Source organism: Squalius cephalus (genome assembly GCF_949319135.1).
Source record: "Squalius cephalus genome assembly, chromosome: 13".
Taxonomy (NCBI): Eukaryota; Metazoa; Chordata; class Actinopteri; order Cypriniformes; family Leuciscidae; genus Squalius; species Squalius cephalus.
The window spans coordinates 30058782-30078245 of record NC_137134.1 but is presented as its reverse complement, the minus strand read 5'-3'; the positions used below and the strand labels follow the sequence as shown (position 1 = coordinate 30078245).

At 40.1% G+C, this 19464-nt stretch overlaps 1 protein-coding gene across 2 annotated transcripts; it reads right to left on the bottom strand.

Moving 5' to 3' along the window:
* Window positions 1-1217: 1217 nt before the first annotated feature.
* Window positions 1218-15120, bottom strand: LOC307169852 (SLAM family member 5-like). 2 transcript variants are annotated; one of them, XM_079890696.1, is made up of 6 exons: window positions 15063-15120; window positions 14090-14410; window positions 9656-9958; window positions 9403-9510; window positions 9224-9285; window positions 1218-2520 (listed from the first exon to the last, which is right to left on the bottom strand). In XM_079890696.1, exons 1-6 carry the CDS (start codon window positions 15109-15111, stop codon window positions 2476-2478), a joined length of 888 nt encoding a protein of 295 aa, XP_079746822.1. In that variant the 5' UTR covers window positions 15112-15120; the 3' UTR covers window positions 1218-2475. The 2 variants fall into 2 exon arrangements, with proteins under 2 accessions (XP_079746822.1, XP_079746821.1); XM_079890695.1 differs by having other exon boundaries at window positions 9403-9552; window positions 15063-15118.
* Between the last annotated feature and the right edge of the window lie 4344 nt (window positions 15121-19464).

The window sequence follows — 19464 nt, the reverse complement described above, 5'->3', positions numbered from 1 at the left end:
GAATGGAAAAACCCAAAGTACAGATAAAATCGTCTGCCATCACCTCACAGTGCCAGTTTCACTGAAGTTCATCTTCTGAGTCAGACTGAAACTCCTGTGGCCGGTTTTCTACAGAAATGTGGTTTTGTCTGTTGGGTGGACAAACATCTTGCATGCGAGAGTGTGCGTTCAGTGTGTGTGTGTGTGTGTGTGTGTGTGTGTGTGTGTGTGTGTGTGTGTGTGTGTGTGTGTGTGTTTAGCTTGCTGGTGAAGAGCTTCTTCCTGTCCTGCTATTATCAGATTTGAGACACTTTAATCTACTGGAGAAAAAACAAACAAGACGAGCAACTGTTTGACAGAGGGAGAGAAACAGTAACACAATTATCATATTTAACTGTTCAAACGTTTATAATGTGTTTCTTTTTCTTTTCTTTCAAAGTTCCACCTATGGTAAAAAAAAACACAGTCTGTCAGAGCTTGGTTGGAAGGACTGAGTTGAAGCCTGGATGTATTTTCAAAGTGGTATTTATCAAAAAGGGTAAAAAAAAACACACACCCTGTGACACGTGCTCAGATAAACTACAGGACTATAACTATATTTACAAAGAATAATCAAGACACCAGTGAGTGAAATGGGTAATAAAGGAACAGATTAACAGGAAGAAAACACAGAAAGAGAGAGATTTCAAACTAAAAGTCCTTGATCTGAACGCAACAGTACACAAAAACAGCTGAAGCCTGAGAAACTGGTGTTATTGTGGTTTATTGAATACTATCTGATTGTATGGGGGTGTGAATCAGGATGTGGTTTATATGACGTTCATTAGACTCCACAAGATCATCCAATAGATTCATTAACATGTGTCTGATTGAATGTGTGAATCAATAATGTTCTTTTTATTTGTTTGTATGTTACATTATGATTCCAGACATATTTCTCTACTTCAGTGCTTTGTGTTTCTGTCATTAGTATAAGTTCACAGCATTGAGGATGTTAAAATAGAGTGATAAAAATAAATGAAAGCGTGAGCTCTGACTCAGTATTAAAACATAACACAGATGAGATCATCTCTATCACCTTCACATTGAGACACAATTTTCATTGTTACATGACTCCTAGTCTGAAATAACTGTTGCATTGTGCTGTAATGCTGTTTTAGCTGCTGTTATTCACCACCAGATGGCGCCTCACGTGATGACAGTAAATATGAATGAATGAATTTATTATTTTTTTATTTCGAGCAATATATAATGACACATAACAAAAGGCAATAATGAAGCATTTTGATTAGTCTGTACAACGAGTTAAATTCATCATACTTTATATCATACATACATCAAACATCATAATATGAGTTTACAAAGACAGTCAATCTGCAATAACAATAACTGTATCTATTTATCATTACAGCTTCAGGTCTGTCTTCTAGTCCTATAGCAGGAATGTGTTGATGTTCTGCTGGTGTGATTTGCCATCACTACAGTAAATATGTAGGCTATTTTTATAATAATAAACTAAAGTAATCTGTGTTTAATTGAATTTGTTATTATAATTATTATAATAAACAGGCATCCGAAGGTAGCGTATTGATCAGTTAGGTCTTATTTAGTTTATTATATAGTGAAACTTTGAATCAATTGAACCATTGATTCGAAATAATGATTCACTGTTTTGAATCGTTGAAATATCCACACGCTGGCGACCTCTGCTGGTCACAACAGTGTAAATACAACACAAACTCAGTCCAAACATGCATAAACACCTTTTACAAACCCATAAACGTTTTATTGAAGGTGTAACCTATTAAAGGCAATTAATAAATCATACAGTTGCATCCAATAAAAACGTGTCTTTATGTGTTATTTTATGACGTAACGGAATCCCATCCTGAAATCATGTGACTTTGACAGGGGGAAAAAGTGACTTTGCAGTCTCATTGTTCGAAACAAATGATTCACAAAGGTTTCGAAGCGTGAAGCGTGTTTCGAAAGTGCCCATCACTCGTTCAATATTTTCCGCTTATTTATTCATAGCGGACTCTATTGGGTAAAAGCAGCACTATTATTAGAGATATGTGATTTTATGATTTGGACACTAGAGAGCGATGATGTGCTTGTGCTGAATTTGCCAAAATATCCATGATTATCTGTGATATCCTGTAAACTATGCATTCCATATTCAGTTGTCTATTTATTTAAACAGGACCAAGTGATAGGCTACAGAACAGTGAGGGATGAGATCAAACTGTAATAAAGTTTCTATGTGTGTTGAGCTAAAAATAGAACATTTAGTTCAGTTTCTGTGCCTTTTGTGCACCACTAAATTAAACTAATACACAGCAACACAATTTCAGACATAACAATAGATCTTATGAGAGTGTACTGTATGTGCAAAAGCCAAAAAATAAATAAATAATAAATAAATAAAAAACTTAGATGGAAAAAAAAGTGAAAGCAAACCAGAGTCAGAGGAAAAAGCAGAGATGTTGTATTTGATCACCGTTTTGGGGTGATATTTTCATACAGGGCCTCCTTTGATTTCTGCAAGAAAAAAATATACAGTCAATCAAGAGCAAAAGTTTAAATACTTTTGTAAAATGTATAGCCTAATAACATTTTATGTAGGCTTCACTAAACCCTATTAAAGTGTCTGTAAAATTATTTCTTTGGCTGGGCATAGTTTTTAAAATTTGAACATTTTAATTGATTGTAGCCTAGGTGACCTAACCTTTGGTTATCGCCCATCATTTGCATAAATTTGAGACTTTCAGTTACGCCTGGCTGTTTCATACTCAGTTTTCCATAGGCTACACATGTTAAAGGGGTGGTTGATTATGATTTCACTTTTCTAACTTTAGTTAGTGTGTAATGTTGCTGTTTGAGCATAAACAACATCTGTGAAGATCAAAGCAAATGGAGATATTTTCTTTTAGGACTAACGGCTGGTAGGGACAGCACGGGTTAGTGACATCACCCACCCTAAAATGTAGGCCTACATAAAATCCTCCCCTGGGAACCAATGGATGGTACTACTCATCTCTTCTAGGAGGTGGAAAAACCAACAAGCTATTTATGACTGTGTACAATGTACTGTTTAGTTTAAAAATTGTTCAGCGCCTTGGTTAAAGGCGCTATAAATATAATTAAATAAATAAAAAATGATGCACAGGATTTCTTAAAGATTTAAATACAAATGAAAATGTTTTGTCAATTGTAAGTTTTAATTTAAAATGTTGGTGCTTTTAACTTTAGAAAAGTAAGTTTAAACATTTTGTTGAAGCTGCCATCGTAACATAAAGGGTAGAAAGCCGGCTAACACATGACGGAGGAATAAACTCACATAGCCATCGGGTTTCGTTTGACTGGCGTGCACACACACACAGGGGCATGCAGTCATTTATTAAGTTGCAACACCTGAACAGCCACAATGAATGAACCACACCCCTTAGGTTCACACCCCCTTAGACAACAGTCATAATAAGAGCACACTCAAGGTAACCAATGTTCAACACCCCCACTTGCTCTTAGGCTGAATAACATACAGTTATCATGTACATTTACATCACACCAAAAATAAAACACACAAACTTATCAAGCATGACTTTGGTTACAGGTTTGGTCAAAATATCTGCAACCATGGATGCTGTAGGACAATACTCAATAGTTATCTTTCCATCTTCAAGTGCAGATCGAACAAAATGATACTTAATATCAACATGTTTACACCTTTGTCGGCATATAGGGTTTTTAGACAAAGCAATTGCCCCTTGATTGTCCTCATAAATTGTCACTGGTGTGTACATACATTCATTGTCCATTCTATTTAGTAACTGGACAAGATATAGGCTTTCCTGTACAGTAGCTGCCAAGGCCATATACTCAGCTTCACATGTAGAAAGAGCAACTGTGGATTGTTTCTTAGACCTCCAAGAAATAACAGGACCAGTGGTAGACAAACTAAAACAGTAACCAGTGGTACTTCTTCTGTCATTTTGGTCTGCTGCCCAATCAGCATCACTAAATGCAAAGAGATTAAGATTTACATCATTTCTCCTATAACACAATTCCTTATTCACAGTTCCCTTTAAATATCGCAATACATGCTTAGCAGCTACCCAGTGTTGGTTCTTTGGTTCAGAAAAGTGTTGTGACAGCTTACTGACAATGAAACCTAGATCTGGTCTAGTACAGGTCATTAGATAGATCAAGCTACCAACCACTTCTCGATACAATTTTGGATCAACACATTCACCTTCATTATCAAATTGCATTTTGTTTTCACATGGAGTTGACCTTGGTTTACAATTAAACATATCAAACTTCTCCAAGATCTTAATAATGAACCTTTTCTGGTTCATTTTTATTTCACCATCTCCTTGTGCAAAATCAATACCCAGAAAATGTGTAAGTTTACCAAGATCTTTCATTTTAAATCTTTCCTCCAACATTCTTTTCACATTTTTGAGTATCTGACTATCGCTTGCTGCAATAAGAAGATCATCAACCCAAACTATCAATATGATTTTCTCACTACCAGTTTGTTTACTGTAAACACAATGGTCAGCAGGATTTTGAACAAAATCATTTTGAATCAGAAAATCATCCAGCATTTTATTCCAATTCCGCCCTGATTGTTTCAAACCATATAATGATTTGTTAAGTCTACAGACAAGCCTCTCACTTGTTTCTGACTTAACCTCAAATCCTTCCGGCTGTTCCATATATAATTCAGTATCAATAGGGGCATGCAAATATGCGGTCTTTACATCCATTTGATGCAGTTCTAAACCATATTGAGCTGCAATTTGCATTAAGCTACGTATTGATGTCATGTCAGCAGTTGGAGAAAAAGTTTCCTTATAATCAATGCCTGCAATTTGACTATACCCTTTCGCCACATACCGAGCTTTGTATGTTGTTCCAACTGGGTTTTCCTTCACTGTGTAGACCCACCTGCCTCCCACTATATTTTTACCTTCAGGTAGTGTTGTAAGGGTAAACGTATCATTCTCTTTAAGAGAGTTCATCTCCTCCTGCATAGCTTTACTCCACAATTCTGACTCTGGTGAACTTATAGCCTCCTTTAGAGTATGGGGTACACCACATGCAACTCTATAACAATAATCAATACTGGTTAGTGCATGGTCATCATCACATTTCACTCTACACTCATAATCTCTCAAATATTGTGGGAGTCTCTTCTCTCTCTGTGGATAACGTCTGCTCTCAACACTTTCTCTTTCACCTGAATTGGGGCTTGGGTCACACGTTCCAGACTTTATGTCCTGGGAATTTATTATTTCTATTATCTCAGGTTTTGGCAGGTGAGTTTCAGCGCTCTCCCTACGCACTTCATCTTCACACATTAACTGATCTGTCTGAGTGTGGCATTCTGTCCCACTCTTTGTGATAAACTCCACCAACCTACTTTTATTCACTTTTCCTGAGTCTGGATAGAAAACTAAATATGCAGGGCTATTCTTGTCATAACCAACGAAAATCCCTTTTTCACATCGAGAGTCTAACTTTTTCTTGTTCTGTTTGTATGCATAACACTTTGACCCAAATATTTTCATTCTTGAAAGATCAGGCTTCTTTCCAGTCAACATATAGTATGGGGTCTGTCCTACACGTCTGTTAAAACATCTGTTGCGAATAACAGCTGCAGTCTGGATTGCATACGTCCATAACATTTTTGGTAAGTTACTCTCGATTAACATACACCTTGCCATATCAAGTAAAGTTCTCCAGCTCCTCTCAGCTGTCCCATTCTGATGGGGTGAATATGGAGCTGAGGTTTCGTGTTTAATTGCATTTTTACTGAGCAGGGACTGAAATTCCCTGGATGTAAACTCGGTGCCATTATCAGATCTCATACATTTAATTTTACCATAAGGTGAAACATCAGCAATGAACTTCTCTGTTCCTTTGACTGTATCACTCTTTGCTCTCAAAAAATATGTAAATATTGCACCTGAATAGTCATCAGTAAATGCCAAGATATATCTGAAACCATCTTTTGCTATTGGCTCCATAGGTCCAGCTAAATCTGTGTGCACAAGTCCAAGAGGAACTTTTGCTTTTTCATCCGCCTCTCTGTTCCTACTCTGAACAAATTTACCCTGTGTACACACTTCACATTTCAAATTAGACAGTTCAGTTCTACCTTTGATTTTCATCCCCTTTGTAACATTTTCCAGTTTCAATACATCCTCATAATTACAGTGACCGAGAATTTCATGCCATGTGTGTATATCATAACATCCATGACATTGATCAACATCGTCTGTAACAGTGCTTAAATAGAACAGTCTATCATACACCTGGATGTCAAATGTTACACCGTTCTTATGAACAAGTCTGTTCTGACCTTCTTTGAAAATGACCGTCGCTCCCTGGGACGTCGCTGCCTTGACTGAGAAGATGTCCTGTGGAAAAGATGGGACGTACAGCGCCCCCATCAGCATCGTTTCCACCACTCGACCTTTGTTGTCTCTCAGGCGAACTTTGGCTGTACCTTTCCTCAAGGCGACACCGCTGGTCCTCTCTCCATCAGCCAGCTCTAGGATGTGCTTGTGTGGCTCAAAACTTTCGTCAAAGTCTTTGAACTGTGTGATGTCCCGAATGATATGCGACGTGGCTCCTGTATCAACCATGAGGCCTTTTTCCTTCACTCCGCTGACCAGGACGGCATCCACTTGGCCCACCTTAAAAGCAAAAGTGTGGTCCTCCTCGTCCATCACCCGCTTCGCGTTGTCCCGCTTTCTCCGTCTACAATTCACATCTCTGTGCGTGGAACTCTTGCAAAGATGACACCACTGTCGCTGTTCTCTATGCTCGCTCGTAGCAGAAGTGCACTCCACAGCCTTATGTCCCTTCTGTCCGCAGTTAAAACAGGTCAGTTTCATGTTCCATCCGTCTCTTGCTTTCATCACGCTGTCGTCCTCTGAGCAAACAGCACTAAACTTTTCTGTGCTCTCATAGCTTCTCAGCTTTGTTTTAAACTCCGTGAAAGTTATCGTTTCATCACTTTGAGTTATATGAATGGAAAATGGCTTAAAAGAATCTGGTAGGCCCTTCAGAACCATTGCGATCAACAAGCCATCACTTAAAGTCTCTTCCGCATTTCTCAACGCTGTAATAGCGGTCTCTGCGCGAATGACATAATCTGTGACGCTCTCATTGACAGCTTTCTGGAGAGACGTAAGCTCTGTGTACAAGCTTATCACTCTTGGTTTCCCCTTACCAGCATAGTGTTCTCTCAGAATCTTCAGCGCTTTTCTTCCATCATCCGCTGCATCTCTCATCACGAGGGAAAGACTTTTATCATCCAACAGCTGAATCAGTTCTGCATACGCATCCTCATTTTTCTCTGCGTCTTCTTCTACACCGTCATCATCAGGTGGTTCGCTCAGTATGGTGCTCTTCAAACTGAGCAGACGCAGGTGCGCTAAAAACTTAGTTTCCCACAGTTCATAATTTTTCTCATCCCCGTCAAAGCATAAACGGTTCCACCGGCTTCCAAACTCCTTTCTGGGCCCATAACCTGTTGAAGCTGCCATCGTAACATAAAGGGTAGAAAGCCGGCTAACACATGACGGAGGAATAAACTCACATAGCCATCGGGTTTCGTTTGACTGGCGTGCACACACACACAGGGGCATGCAGTCATTTATTAAGTTGCAACACCTGAACAGCCACAATGAATGAACCACACCCCTTAGGTTCACACCCCCTTAGACAACAGTCATAATAAGAGCACACTCAAGGTAACCAATGTTCAACAACTTCCTTGAGCAGCTTAATATCTAAAGAAGTTGCATTAATAGGCTATGTTGTTTAAATTGTGTTTAAACGTGAATACGTCTACGAGTGTAACTGCTGTGGTGGTTTTTAATTAATCAACTTTAATTAAACAACTAACATTTGTTTTTCTTGCAGGAATAACATTCATATGCTTTTAATGTGTCAAAACTCTTTCGGAAAAACTTGTGACTTGTGACAGTATGTGTCTATGTATATTAATAACAAAAAGGAGAAGTGAAACTAGACAAGTCTGTTTGAACAAATTAAGTCATCATTAAAACCTTGTGATAAGTAATCACAAGATCAGAGTTTGCTTTACCTAGTAACAGAGGGGTTTGCATATGAAGAACCAATCAAATAATGGGGAAAATATGTAATGCAGCCTGACATTTATGCCATACCCTGATTCTATAAAAACTGTTGTATATGTGTTTTTCGGTGGGATTCTCAATGGAATTTGTCTGAGATCCTCCGGCCTTGCTTCTTGGGAGAGATTCCCTGATAACTGCTCGGGAAGATCTCCTGGCCGTGATTAAAGCATTTAAAGGACATTTGCAGGTCTGTTTGTCGATTTATTCCTGCGCAGGAAGCTAGTTTAGGGAAGCAAGTTAGTTAGAAACTCGGCCAGTTGTCGACTGAAGACGCAAGAGCCAGAGAGTTAAGGTATTGGTGTCGAGTGTAGACGCCAGGGATATTAAGGCAGGTGTCGAGTGTAGACGCCCCGGATATTAAGGCAGGTGTCGAGTGCAGACGCCCCAGATAGTTAGGTTTAGGGAAAATATCCACGACACTGTAGGCTACTGTGTACAAAGAGAATCGTAACGCTGACAAAACTTTTCTTTTTTTAAAAAAATAAAAGTTGCTGATAAAAACTTTTGGATTTCAGATAAAAATAGTGAATAAATGTTTGTGGTAAAGCCGCGGATTGGTTGCGCGCTGCAAACACAAGCATGTGAAAGCACAATGGCACGTGCTGCTCCTCAACAACACAAACACTGCAACACGCACCGCATACACACTGCAAACGGAGTGTACAGATCACTTTCATTGTATGGAATAAACATGCAATGTAATTGAATCGTGACTGAGGCTGGCATACTGCCAAAAGGAAACTCATAACAGTACGGTGAGTAAATTAAGACTTTTTTTTTTTCATTGAATAGCCTATAAAAATATTTTATTGTTATTGAGAAAAATTAATTTATAGGTCTGCAAAATGGAAATACTGTATGTCAGTATTTACACCAGTGAAAACAGTATAGTGTAAAAAGCATAAAAACATCCTTCTAGTCTTTCCTCCTGAAGGTAATAATTAACAAGGTTGAGCATCCACATCTGTTCACTGATCGTCTGATGCATATAATGAAACACCAAAATTAACAGATTACTGTAACTGACTGCATCAACTTCTTGCCTTTTCATCACAGAATGATCTCACCTTATTTCGTCTTGTTGGTTTACACAATGCAGAATTATTCATGTCTTTCTCCTGGGCCTGAACTGCATTAACAATAACATAATGCATACATGTTAACAACAACATTTTCAATCAAATATTGAAACCTGTGCCTTATAAAATATACATATTTTAACATATTAATTGTTTGCACTCCTGACCTGTTTTTCTACATTTCCTGCAGATGCAGACGATTCCAATGACTGCAAGTACAATCAACAGAGATCCTCCAGAAGCGGCAGAGATCAACACTATCAGAGACACTGAGACTGGAGGAGGAGAAGAAGAAGAAGGAGACTGTGTTGTAATGTCTGAAGAGAGACATTAATGTAAGTGAATGCATCAGTGTGATCTACACCAGAAGACAGAGATCAGGTCAGTAAATACACACATATATCATCAGTGCTGTGGTACCTGCACATGTGTGACAGAGTGTGTTGATGTCCAGATGTGTGGTCTGGTTGCTGATGGGATTGTTCAGCACACAGCTGTAGGTGTTTTTATCCTGATATTCCACCTCCAGAGGTAGAGAGAGACTGATGCTGAGATCACACACACTGATGCTGGACAATACACTGATTCCTGCGTACCAGGAGAGAGTCGCATCACACACATTCAACACTGATGAACACACCAATGAACAGTTTGATGATGATGATGATGATGATGAAGAACAGTGTGAAGAGTTACTGATGATGACAGGAACAGGCAGACGAGCTAGGAAACGAGAGAATGAAGAGGAGTATTGATATCTTATTTCCAGCTCAATGTTTTGCGTGAGTGTTTAGGGCGGTGGTATTCAAATGGTGGACCGTCATTGGTTTCATCCGGACCATGGGACATAATTGTGCCGTTTTACCATTTCTAAAGTTTAAAACGAACAGCGCATCAAAAAAACGCAGTTCCATTTCAAAAGCTTCTCTCTATGATGTGCTGTTAGTAGCGCTATGGGAACACTTTGTGTGTGACCGGCTATGAAGAATGTGTGCAAACACACCAATGAAATTGGCCTTGAACTTGAACCTCTGACGGTGATGCCATTGGAATGCGAATAAGATAAGAAAAACCTTTATTTGTCCCACAAAGGGGAAATTACGGTTTGCAACAGTAGAGACAGGACAGAGATAGAAAGACAGGACAAAGATAGATAAATGTACAAATAGCATAGCCACGTATTAAACAAAGAAATGCCGTTCTTAGAAATAAAGTCAGAAATTTCTATACAATAACAACGCACTAAAATAGGCTATACAGTGTCCTGCGGCATAATAAATACTGATATTATAAAAAAAACTATTAAAAGGTCAATACACATAAGTCAGGTATAGCACGCTATATGGGACATGTGATGTAAATATAAATATAAAATAATAAAATAAAAAAAAAATAGTCCACAGTCAACAGTGTTCGTTGTACAATCTGACGGCTGTTGGTTGGAAAGATCTGCGGTCTCTCCCTCACACAGCGGGGATGGCGCAGCCTGTCACTGAAGCTTCTCTCCAGGGCTGACAGAGTATAGTGCAGTGGGTGAGACTCATGGGTCAGCATAGCTGTCAATTTAGCCAGGACCCTTCTGTCTCCTCCCTCCCTTACTGAGTCCAGAGGACAGCCCAGGACAGAGCTGGATTTCTTGATCACCTTATCCAACTTTTTCATGTCCCTCTCAGTAATGCTGCTGCTCCAGCAGGCCACAGCATAGAGGATGGCTGACGCCAGTCATAGAACGTCTTAAGGAGGGGCCCTGTCACTCCAAAGGACCTTAGCCTCCTCAGGAAGTACAGTCTGCTCTGACCCCTCTTGTACAGAGCATTAGTGTTATGAGTCCAGTCCAGCTTGTTATTTAAGTGAACACCCAGGTACTTATAAGTGTCCACTCTCTCAATATCCCTTCCCTGGATGTTCACCAGAGGGGGGAAAGCAGGCCGCCATCTGCGAAAATCGACCACCATCTCCCTGGTCTTCCCCGAGTTGATCCGGAGGTGATTTCGCTGACACCAGTCCACAAAGTTCTGTATCAGTCCTCTGTACTCTGCATCATCATCCTCAGTGATGAGGCCAACAATGGCAGAGTCATCAGAGAACTTCTGCAGAATACATCTGTTCGAGTTGTGTCTGAAGTCTGCGGTGTGTGTGTGTGTGTGTGTGTGTTTGTGTTACTCATTCTGTCACTCTCTTGACAGGCAGACATTTCTTTGCGTCTCTAGCGAAAAAAGAAAACTGAGCGTCACACAAGGTAAAGGTAGGGTGACCACCTGCTAATAAGCTTGTACCCACACCTTCTCTTTTTAATTGATGATGGTGGTGCCTCTCAGACTCAGTCTCTTTCTCCATTTTTCAAATTGGACAGCGCGCATCTAAAAGTTCCTTCCCAGTGTGTCTGGTATGCGCGTGCGTGCGCTGTCATGACAACAACGAAAAAGTTGACAACAACCTAGACAGCAGTTCAACTGAAGGGTGGGTGTGGCAACAAAAGCGTGTTGAACTGTCAAGTAATGTTCGTTTGGCTGCCTGGGGCTCGAGGATATAGCGCGACCAACTTTTTTTTGGAGCAAGCATAGATTATGCGTGACACGGCCTCAATTTGCGGGACACATGATTGGGCTTCAAACGCTGAGCGCGCACGCGCTACGCGGGACGGGTGGTCACCCTAGGTAAAGGGTGTGTGCCTGAATACGAAGAGCATGCTGCCCTTGCGTTTGAGCATGGTGAGCTTTGTGATACATTCACAGTTAAAGTGCTTCGCGCTCGATTAGCTTTTTTCCAAGTGCTAGCACCCACAATGCGACCGTGGGGCTCGCGCGTCGTTCTGGGCGAGAGACGGGTCTGCCCCTATCGCTCACGCTCTCTCTCCAGATGGGGATTTCCCTTTGCCAGACTCCAAAGCGTGCCCTGGCACGTCATCAGCTCAGAGGGAGCACACTGAATCTCTTGTTTCTCTTGTGACAAAGTGCAAGAGGAATTACTCACTACTCATGCAGTGTCCAGACTACAATTAGGTTGTCTTTACACTTAGCATGTTTATTTGGATTTAAAAGACACCTGGTGATTGCTCTGTTAGTGCGGTTCATTTGAATAAGTGTGAATACTGCCATCTGAATCCTGGTGCCACCAAACAAGCGGACCGAAACCATAGAAAAGATGGGTCGCGATCAGCTTCCAAACGAACCCTGGTTCATATCAACGCAACACGGACCAAAGACATGTAAACGAAAAAACAGGATGATGAGACCCTAAAAAGAAAAGAATACTCAAGCATACCTTTTTTTTCTCGTCATAGTCACGATGTTGCCCATCACAGTTCGGTACAGGCATCAGAACCACGTCTCCTCGCAGCAGATCTTCGTTTGTGTGTGACGGAGGGATTCCTGCTGCTGTTTTGACTCCTTTACACATTTTATAAGCTCTTCACAAGTTCTCAGCTGATCAGAATACCATATTATGCAGGTTATGCATATACAATGAGCGTATTTCTCCCAGAACACAGCATTGTTTTGGTTATTCGGTAAGTCCCGTGACATGAAAACATCCTCCAGAAGCGTTAAAAAACTAAATTATTTGTTTTGGTCCGGACCAAACGAACCAACCGAACTACAAGTGTGGACACACCCTTAGACTGGCCGTGGGAACAAGAGCCCCCCAAACACTCAAGACTGGAGGACATTTTTCTGTCTGGTGGCCAGGAGGAGGGACCTCAACATCGGTCTCTCCCCTTCTTTCAAGTGATACTCACTGTAGAGTGGACATCCAATGGGATGGGATTAGTCCAGCTCCACCTCTCTGAATGTCTAAGGGATGGTGGAGGGATGGAGTTGTGGGTAGGGTGAGGGTGTGGTTAGATATTCTAGCTCCACCCATTAGGCCCAAATTACATTAGCTCCTCCTCGCTAGACATCCTGCTAGATGTAAGCTCCACCCATTTGCTCTGTAGTGAGCAGCTTCTCCCTTCTTTGAGGACCTTCATAGTGAGTTAACTCACTCATGAGGGAAACCTTACACATCGCGTGTCTTTGTGCCTTCGCTGTCGACATATTCGGCTATCGTGAGTGTGAATACACGTGGTTATACGATGATGCCTCAGGTAGAAGAGTCTGCAGCATTATTAAAGAAACCAACTCTCCACACTTAAGCAGTTCAGAACAACCTCTACACTGGTGGGGAAAGAGTTTCAGGGAGCAGCTCAGGCTGCAAGATGTAGTGGTGTAACAGTTGTACCAGGCTGACCTGCTGAAGGATTTGAGAGCGGGTGGTTCAATCGACAAAGAGTCGTTCTCTGAGCTTCGTTGAGCCACAGATTTGTCTCTCCATGTAACTAAAGCGACTGTCCAATGGTGTTCTGGTCGCCACAGAGAGACATCTGTGGTTGAAACTAACTGGCATCCAAGACAGAGACCGAACATTTCTGCTCGATGCTTTCACCTTCCGGGCTGTTTGGCGGCTCGGTTAACACAGTTGCTTGCAGTTGCAATCAGATTATGGGACCGTTCATCCAGTTCCTTTCTCGCCCCACTCAAGGGGAGGGGCTGTCGATCACCCGGCACAAACCCAGTCCTGCTCAGAGATGTGAGGCGCAGAAGACGAGTGTGGCGAGTCACGCTCACCCTCGATTGGGGACCGGCTCGTTGCTCTTAGTAGCCTCATAAGAGACCTGATGCACAATGTTTAACAGAAGAATTAATGGAAGGGCCTTTTTTAAGTCCTCCAAAAATCACATTGACTTTGAAAGTTTTGCTTTAAAACATTTTCTTTTTTAAAAACTTTTTTTTATAATCAGTGCCACAAATGCTGTTGATCGAGTTGAATTCATGCTGAATATTTCTTTAATAACGACAAAATGACGTCTCTACTCACCATAGACAGAAACATTGAATGTTTTTGATGATTTTTTCGCTCCACTTATATCTAGTTGATAAACTCCAGTATGTTCAGTTCTGGTGTTTGTGATGGACAGAGATCCAGTTTGATCGTCCAGCTTCAGTCTGTCTCTGAATCTCCCATCAGGAACATCATCATATGTGGAGAAGATTTGCTTCTTTTTATTCATTTTAGCTATCAGAGATTTTTCAGCTCCAAATTTCCACAGTACGTCATCATCTTTACGTATTTCAGTAACATCAGTGTTTAGAGTAACAGAATCTCCCTCCATCACTGACACTGAATCACCAAACACACCTGGAGAACGAACAGATTTTACACAGATTGACACTTCTGATATATGAACATGATATTAATGGAGTTTTAAACATCTGCTAGATCATAATTGTATGAAGCTATGAGTTTCGTATGATGCTCAAGCATTCGTACGATGCTTAATTTTTGACAGCATACAATATTTGAAATATATATTAAATATATCTTTAATTATATATACATAAAAGGCAAATTTCTTTAGCCTGCCTTGTGGCGTGTGCCTTCACACCTCTCATGCTCAGCACTTTTTATCATTATTTACGGTTTGCTTCCGCTCTACATTCATATCTCTTAATTAAACAGTTTTCTAAAGCTATCCGATCGCTTCTCAGAACTGACTCTCACATGAGCAACTGGCTCAAAATTTAGCTTGAGTCTCTAGTCAAAGCACCATTGATACATTGATTAACTATCAGGAAAAACTTGCAAATATCAGGGAATTTAAATATTGTGATTTCCAGGCCCTGTCCCAAGTCATTCCGGCTGGGCCTGGCCTGATATTTGAAAGTGGCATAATGGAAAAGTCTTCACTGGATGATCATAGCAATTTACATTATTTTCCATGACTTTTAACATCTGTGAAGAATGTTACTGATATTAAGCCAAAACTCCCCCCTAAAAAACGATAACTTACCAGTCAGACGCCACCAGCACAAACAGAACAAAACAAACATGTGAATCATTTTCTTCAGTTGTGCAGTGAAAAGTCTGATACATGTCTAGTTAATGTCTTCCGTCTTACATTGTGGGTCTAGCAGCTCATCCTCTGAGTCAGACAGAAACCTGCTGTGGTTGGTTTTCTTCCGAGACGAGATGAAGAGTGTGTATATAGTGCATTTGTGTTTATTTTAGGTGAAGGGGCTTCTTCCTGTCCTGAATCTCACGGTTAAGGGCTTCACAATGAATCTCACAGTTAATGCCTTCACACAACAGCTTTTTAGTAGGCCAAAGTACAGTAGAATCCATCAAAAACAGTCCAATCAATGTAAGAGGTAACTAGACTCTTACCAATCACGGATCTTTGCTAACATACACGTATTGACAGCTAAATAAAACACTAAAGTGTGTGTGTGTGTGTGGGGGGGGGGGGCTGTGAGCTGTAAGCAGTGAATGACAGAGAGAGAGAGAGAGAGAGAGAGAGAGAGAGAGAGAGAGAGAGAGAGCTGTATTTACATCGAGCCTAATAATCTGATTGTAATTGGACTAGTAGCACAGTTGGCTAAAATATTCAAAACGATAAGCCAGCACTGCTTTGTTTAAGCTTTGTATATGCAGTCTTGGTTTCAGTTTCCCTTTAAATGATGAATATAGACTATTGATACCTGCTGATATAGACAGATATTTACTTGCATGCAGGCGCCGAATCCTCGTGCTGGTTGACATTCGCCTTTAAGGCCCCGATACACTTCAAACTAAATCGAAGAACTAACCGATGTGAGGTTATTTCGAACAAAATCAGGCCAAAACTATCTTTGTTTGGAGTTAATTTTGGGATTTCGAAACAGCTTGCTAAATCGAACTTTCTGGTAAAGTTCCTTTGAACCTTCGTACTGCCATTGGTCCGTGGAGATTATGTAATAAGTAGGTGTGCTCGGAGGCTCCGCCCTCTTTCACGTTTTTCTGGTTCATTTCCTCTCCGTGGAGGTCAGACATCCGTGAGTGAAAATATAAGCACACTGCTGTTTATAGTAGAAAATGAAGTAGTTCTGATGAAACAAGTCACAGACACTTTTTTATGTTTAATACGGTAAAGCATGGTTGATTTTAAGTGCTATATAAAAAAAAAAAAAAACATGACTTTACTGGAGTGCTGAATTGCAGAGCATATCCACGTTGCTATGATGATCAGAGGCTTTTCTAATGCTTTATTAAAATGCTAGCTGTTTTCTCAGTTTTGTATGTTTTTTATGTTATCCAGAGAAAAGCGTGTTACGTCCTTAGGGACGTTTATAGTGTTTTTGGGTGTTTTCTGTGTTTCTCTTTTTGGTCTCTTTTGTCTCTCTTCCTTTCTCAGGCCGTCGCTGATTGGCCGTTTTGCCTGTCAGTCATTCGAGTTGAGTGGGTGTGCCTTGTGAGGCGGGATCCTCATCATCCTGATGCCTGACACCTGGAGAAGCCCTACATAAGGAGCATGCTACTGCCAGCAGGGAGAGAGACTTTTTGGTTTGATTCTGCTTGTGTGTTTTGTTTCCTTTTGCTTGATTTAGTTTTGTTTCCTTTTGCTTGATTTAGTTTTGTTAAGTGTTTAGTGTGTGCACGTTAATCGTGCCTTGTTTGTGATTGCCCCAAGAACTTCTTGTTTGTGAGTTCTGAAAGATTTAAAGGAGGAGAGGGGATAGGTAACATACATTTGCACTTAGTTGGATTTTTTTGTCTATATACACTAGGTTAGGGATTTGTGCCACCCTCTGTATTTTGTTTTTGTTAGTTATAGTAGTTTGGTTATGACGTCACGGACGTTGAATACTTTTTCTTTGATCTTTTTTTTTTTTTTTTTTTGTTCAAGATTAGATATAAATGGTTTAGTTAGTTCCTTTTGATTTAAATTTTTGTTTGTTTGGCACAATCCTGTTTTCCCCTTTGTTTCTTCCATTTTGCTTCGTTCATGTGTTAATATGAATTACTTTACCTTTCGTTAAATTAACTTCACTTGATTTGGTCGTGTTTCTCATTTCACTCAGTGCTCAATGGTGACAGGTGTCTGAACTGGCTTAATGTTCCTCTTTTAAAACTCTCTCAGCAGTGTGGGCGACGACAGATGTTCGATAACAGTATGTCACTGCTCACGTATTTCAAACTTAATTTACCCCTAAACGAAGAACGAAAAAGAGCTTCTCCGAGTATACCGGTGAGCTTTAGTCATTTTGGTGTGATCAAGCGCAGCTTTCTGGCCGAGACACATCCGACGAGAGGCAACAACACAGTCAGCTTGGTGTCTATGGAGTTTCATTTGTGTCTTTTTTGTTCAATCAAATACTGTGTTTGAGAGTATTTTGTAATTTTAAAAAAATTAAAAGATTGCAAAAAAGTCTTCTTAAGGCTCAAAAATACAGAAGTTGATAACAAAATGGTTTGCAGTGCGTGTAAATCTTTGAAAATGTCTCAGGTTACGTATGTAACCCTGGTTCTCTGAAGAGGGTACAAGACGTTGCGTCGAGACGCCGTGGGGACGCAATCACGCAGGGGCGTTCCCACACCATCTCGACGCAGCTCGAGTTCCCTTGAAAGAGAAACTTTATTTTTCTTTGTGCATTTCGAACACTTTTCATCACAAACGCACAAATGTTGCTCTTTTCTTTTAAAGAAAGAAATGGCATTGCTCGCCATGTTTTGCTCGCTCTTCTCTCAGACACACTGCGCAGCAGAAGCGGGAAAACGTAGTGGGCGTGGTCAATCCGGTGACCAATAGAAAAGGGCCTCCCATCCTGGTTGGTAGAGACCGCCCTGAGACACAGCTTCATTCACAAGCAAAACTTGCATGGAAAAGATTTAGACCCGCAAAAAATACAGCAGAAAAGAGAGGATTTTTTTTTTCACAACACAAAATGCTTTTGTGATTAAAAAGTGTTCGAAATGCACGAAGAAAAAGGTTTTTAACGATTTACTTTAAAAATGCTCTGCAATCATTTTGCTATCAACTACTTTATTTTTGAGCCTTAAGAAGACTTTTTTGCAATCTTTTAATTTTTTTTATAAAAAATAATTAGTTTTACTCTCAAACACAGTATGTTTGATTGAATAAAAAAGACACAAATGAAACTCCATATGTGTGTTGGTGTGTATCAGGCTAACAGTATTCATAAACAAGTTGAAAAATAAACACATCACTGTTCACTGATGTACCTCTCTCTGTTTTAGATCCTGTCTTTCTGTTTTTCCTCGTTCCGCCTTCAGTTGGATAAATTATGATTAGGCCTAAATAAATATCTCAGATATCAGTGATCGAGCAGGTACAGTAGGTCAACAGGACTCATTTTCAAGGTGTAGTAGATTTCTGTGCTGAGTACCAATTCTTAATGCATCTTTTTCTGGACTGACTATCAGTTTAGTTGACTTAACACACACTGCGCCTCCTCCAACTCAAACACAATAGGCAGCAAACCTGTTTGAGTCTGTCTACACTACACGTCAAAGTAAACACAATGCTGGTTCAATTGTCTTTCTGAATGGTATACATGATGATGTTTTTCCTCCATTATTGCACATTTCATCATAATGCTGCATTCGCTTGAATATGTTCATGACCCGTTTAATCTTTGAATCTCTAAATGCTGCTATTGTCTTGCACGTGTGTGGTGTGGCTGGCACCATCTGGCACCGCCTGTTAAAGTACACACATCACAAAAGCCATCTGTGTGAACCGCTCTCAGTATTTTCAATGTTTACACTTTTGAGGTAGATAAACCAGAGTAAGAGAATAAAAAAATCTTCCCCTTTAAAAAAAAGGAAGGTTAAGGTACTGAATTAAGCCTGTACTGCTGATACTAGTAATGTTTCATCTTTATTATGATTTACTATCCTGAAGCTTTTCTGGTCCAACTGGTTTTTTTATATATAACTATATATAACTATATAATTTTGCGCTGCTTTTCACTAGATTAGCAGTTTTCATGTGCAATTCTGTATGCTTCTTTCATTCGTGCATGCTTTTAATCAGAATATATTTTTGTAGATCTTTTGAGTTCAATGCAAAAGTTTTCAATGGGTCGGGGGAATATTGCTTCTGTGCTCTTGGTTGCTATAGCTACTATTATCTACTGTCACAACGCTGCCACATTTGCATTTTCAGTTGGCAGTTGATCTCTCTCTCTCTCTCTCTCTCTCTCTCTCTCTCTCTCTGTGTGTGTGTGTTATGGGTGTACAGATTACATGTGGGCAGTTGGTGTTTGTCTTGTGTCTCTTTCTCTCTGTGTGTATTTTTAAGGTGTACTCATGTGGGCACATATGATGAATCGACTTGTAAAAAGGTCATTCTTTCACTTGACCTTGAGGCCACTCCAACACCAGGAGTTTTTGTGTTCATTAGTTATTTAATC

Coding starts and splice junctions, on each gene's coding strand:
- LOC307169852 (XM_079890695.1), bottom strand. CDS start 15,111: ATGATTCACATGTTTGTTTTGTTCTGTTTGTGCTGGTGGCGTCTGACT. Junction 9,553..9,655: donor ACTCTGTCACACATGTGCAG/GTACCACAGCAC, acceptor GTCTCTCTTCAG/ACATTACAACACAGTCTCCT. Junction 9,286..9,402: donor CAGGAAATGTAGAAAAACAG/GTCAGGAGTGCA, acceptor TTGTTAATGCAG/TTCAGGCCCAGGAGAAAGAC.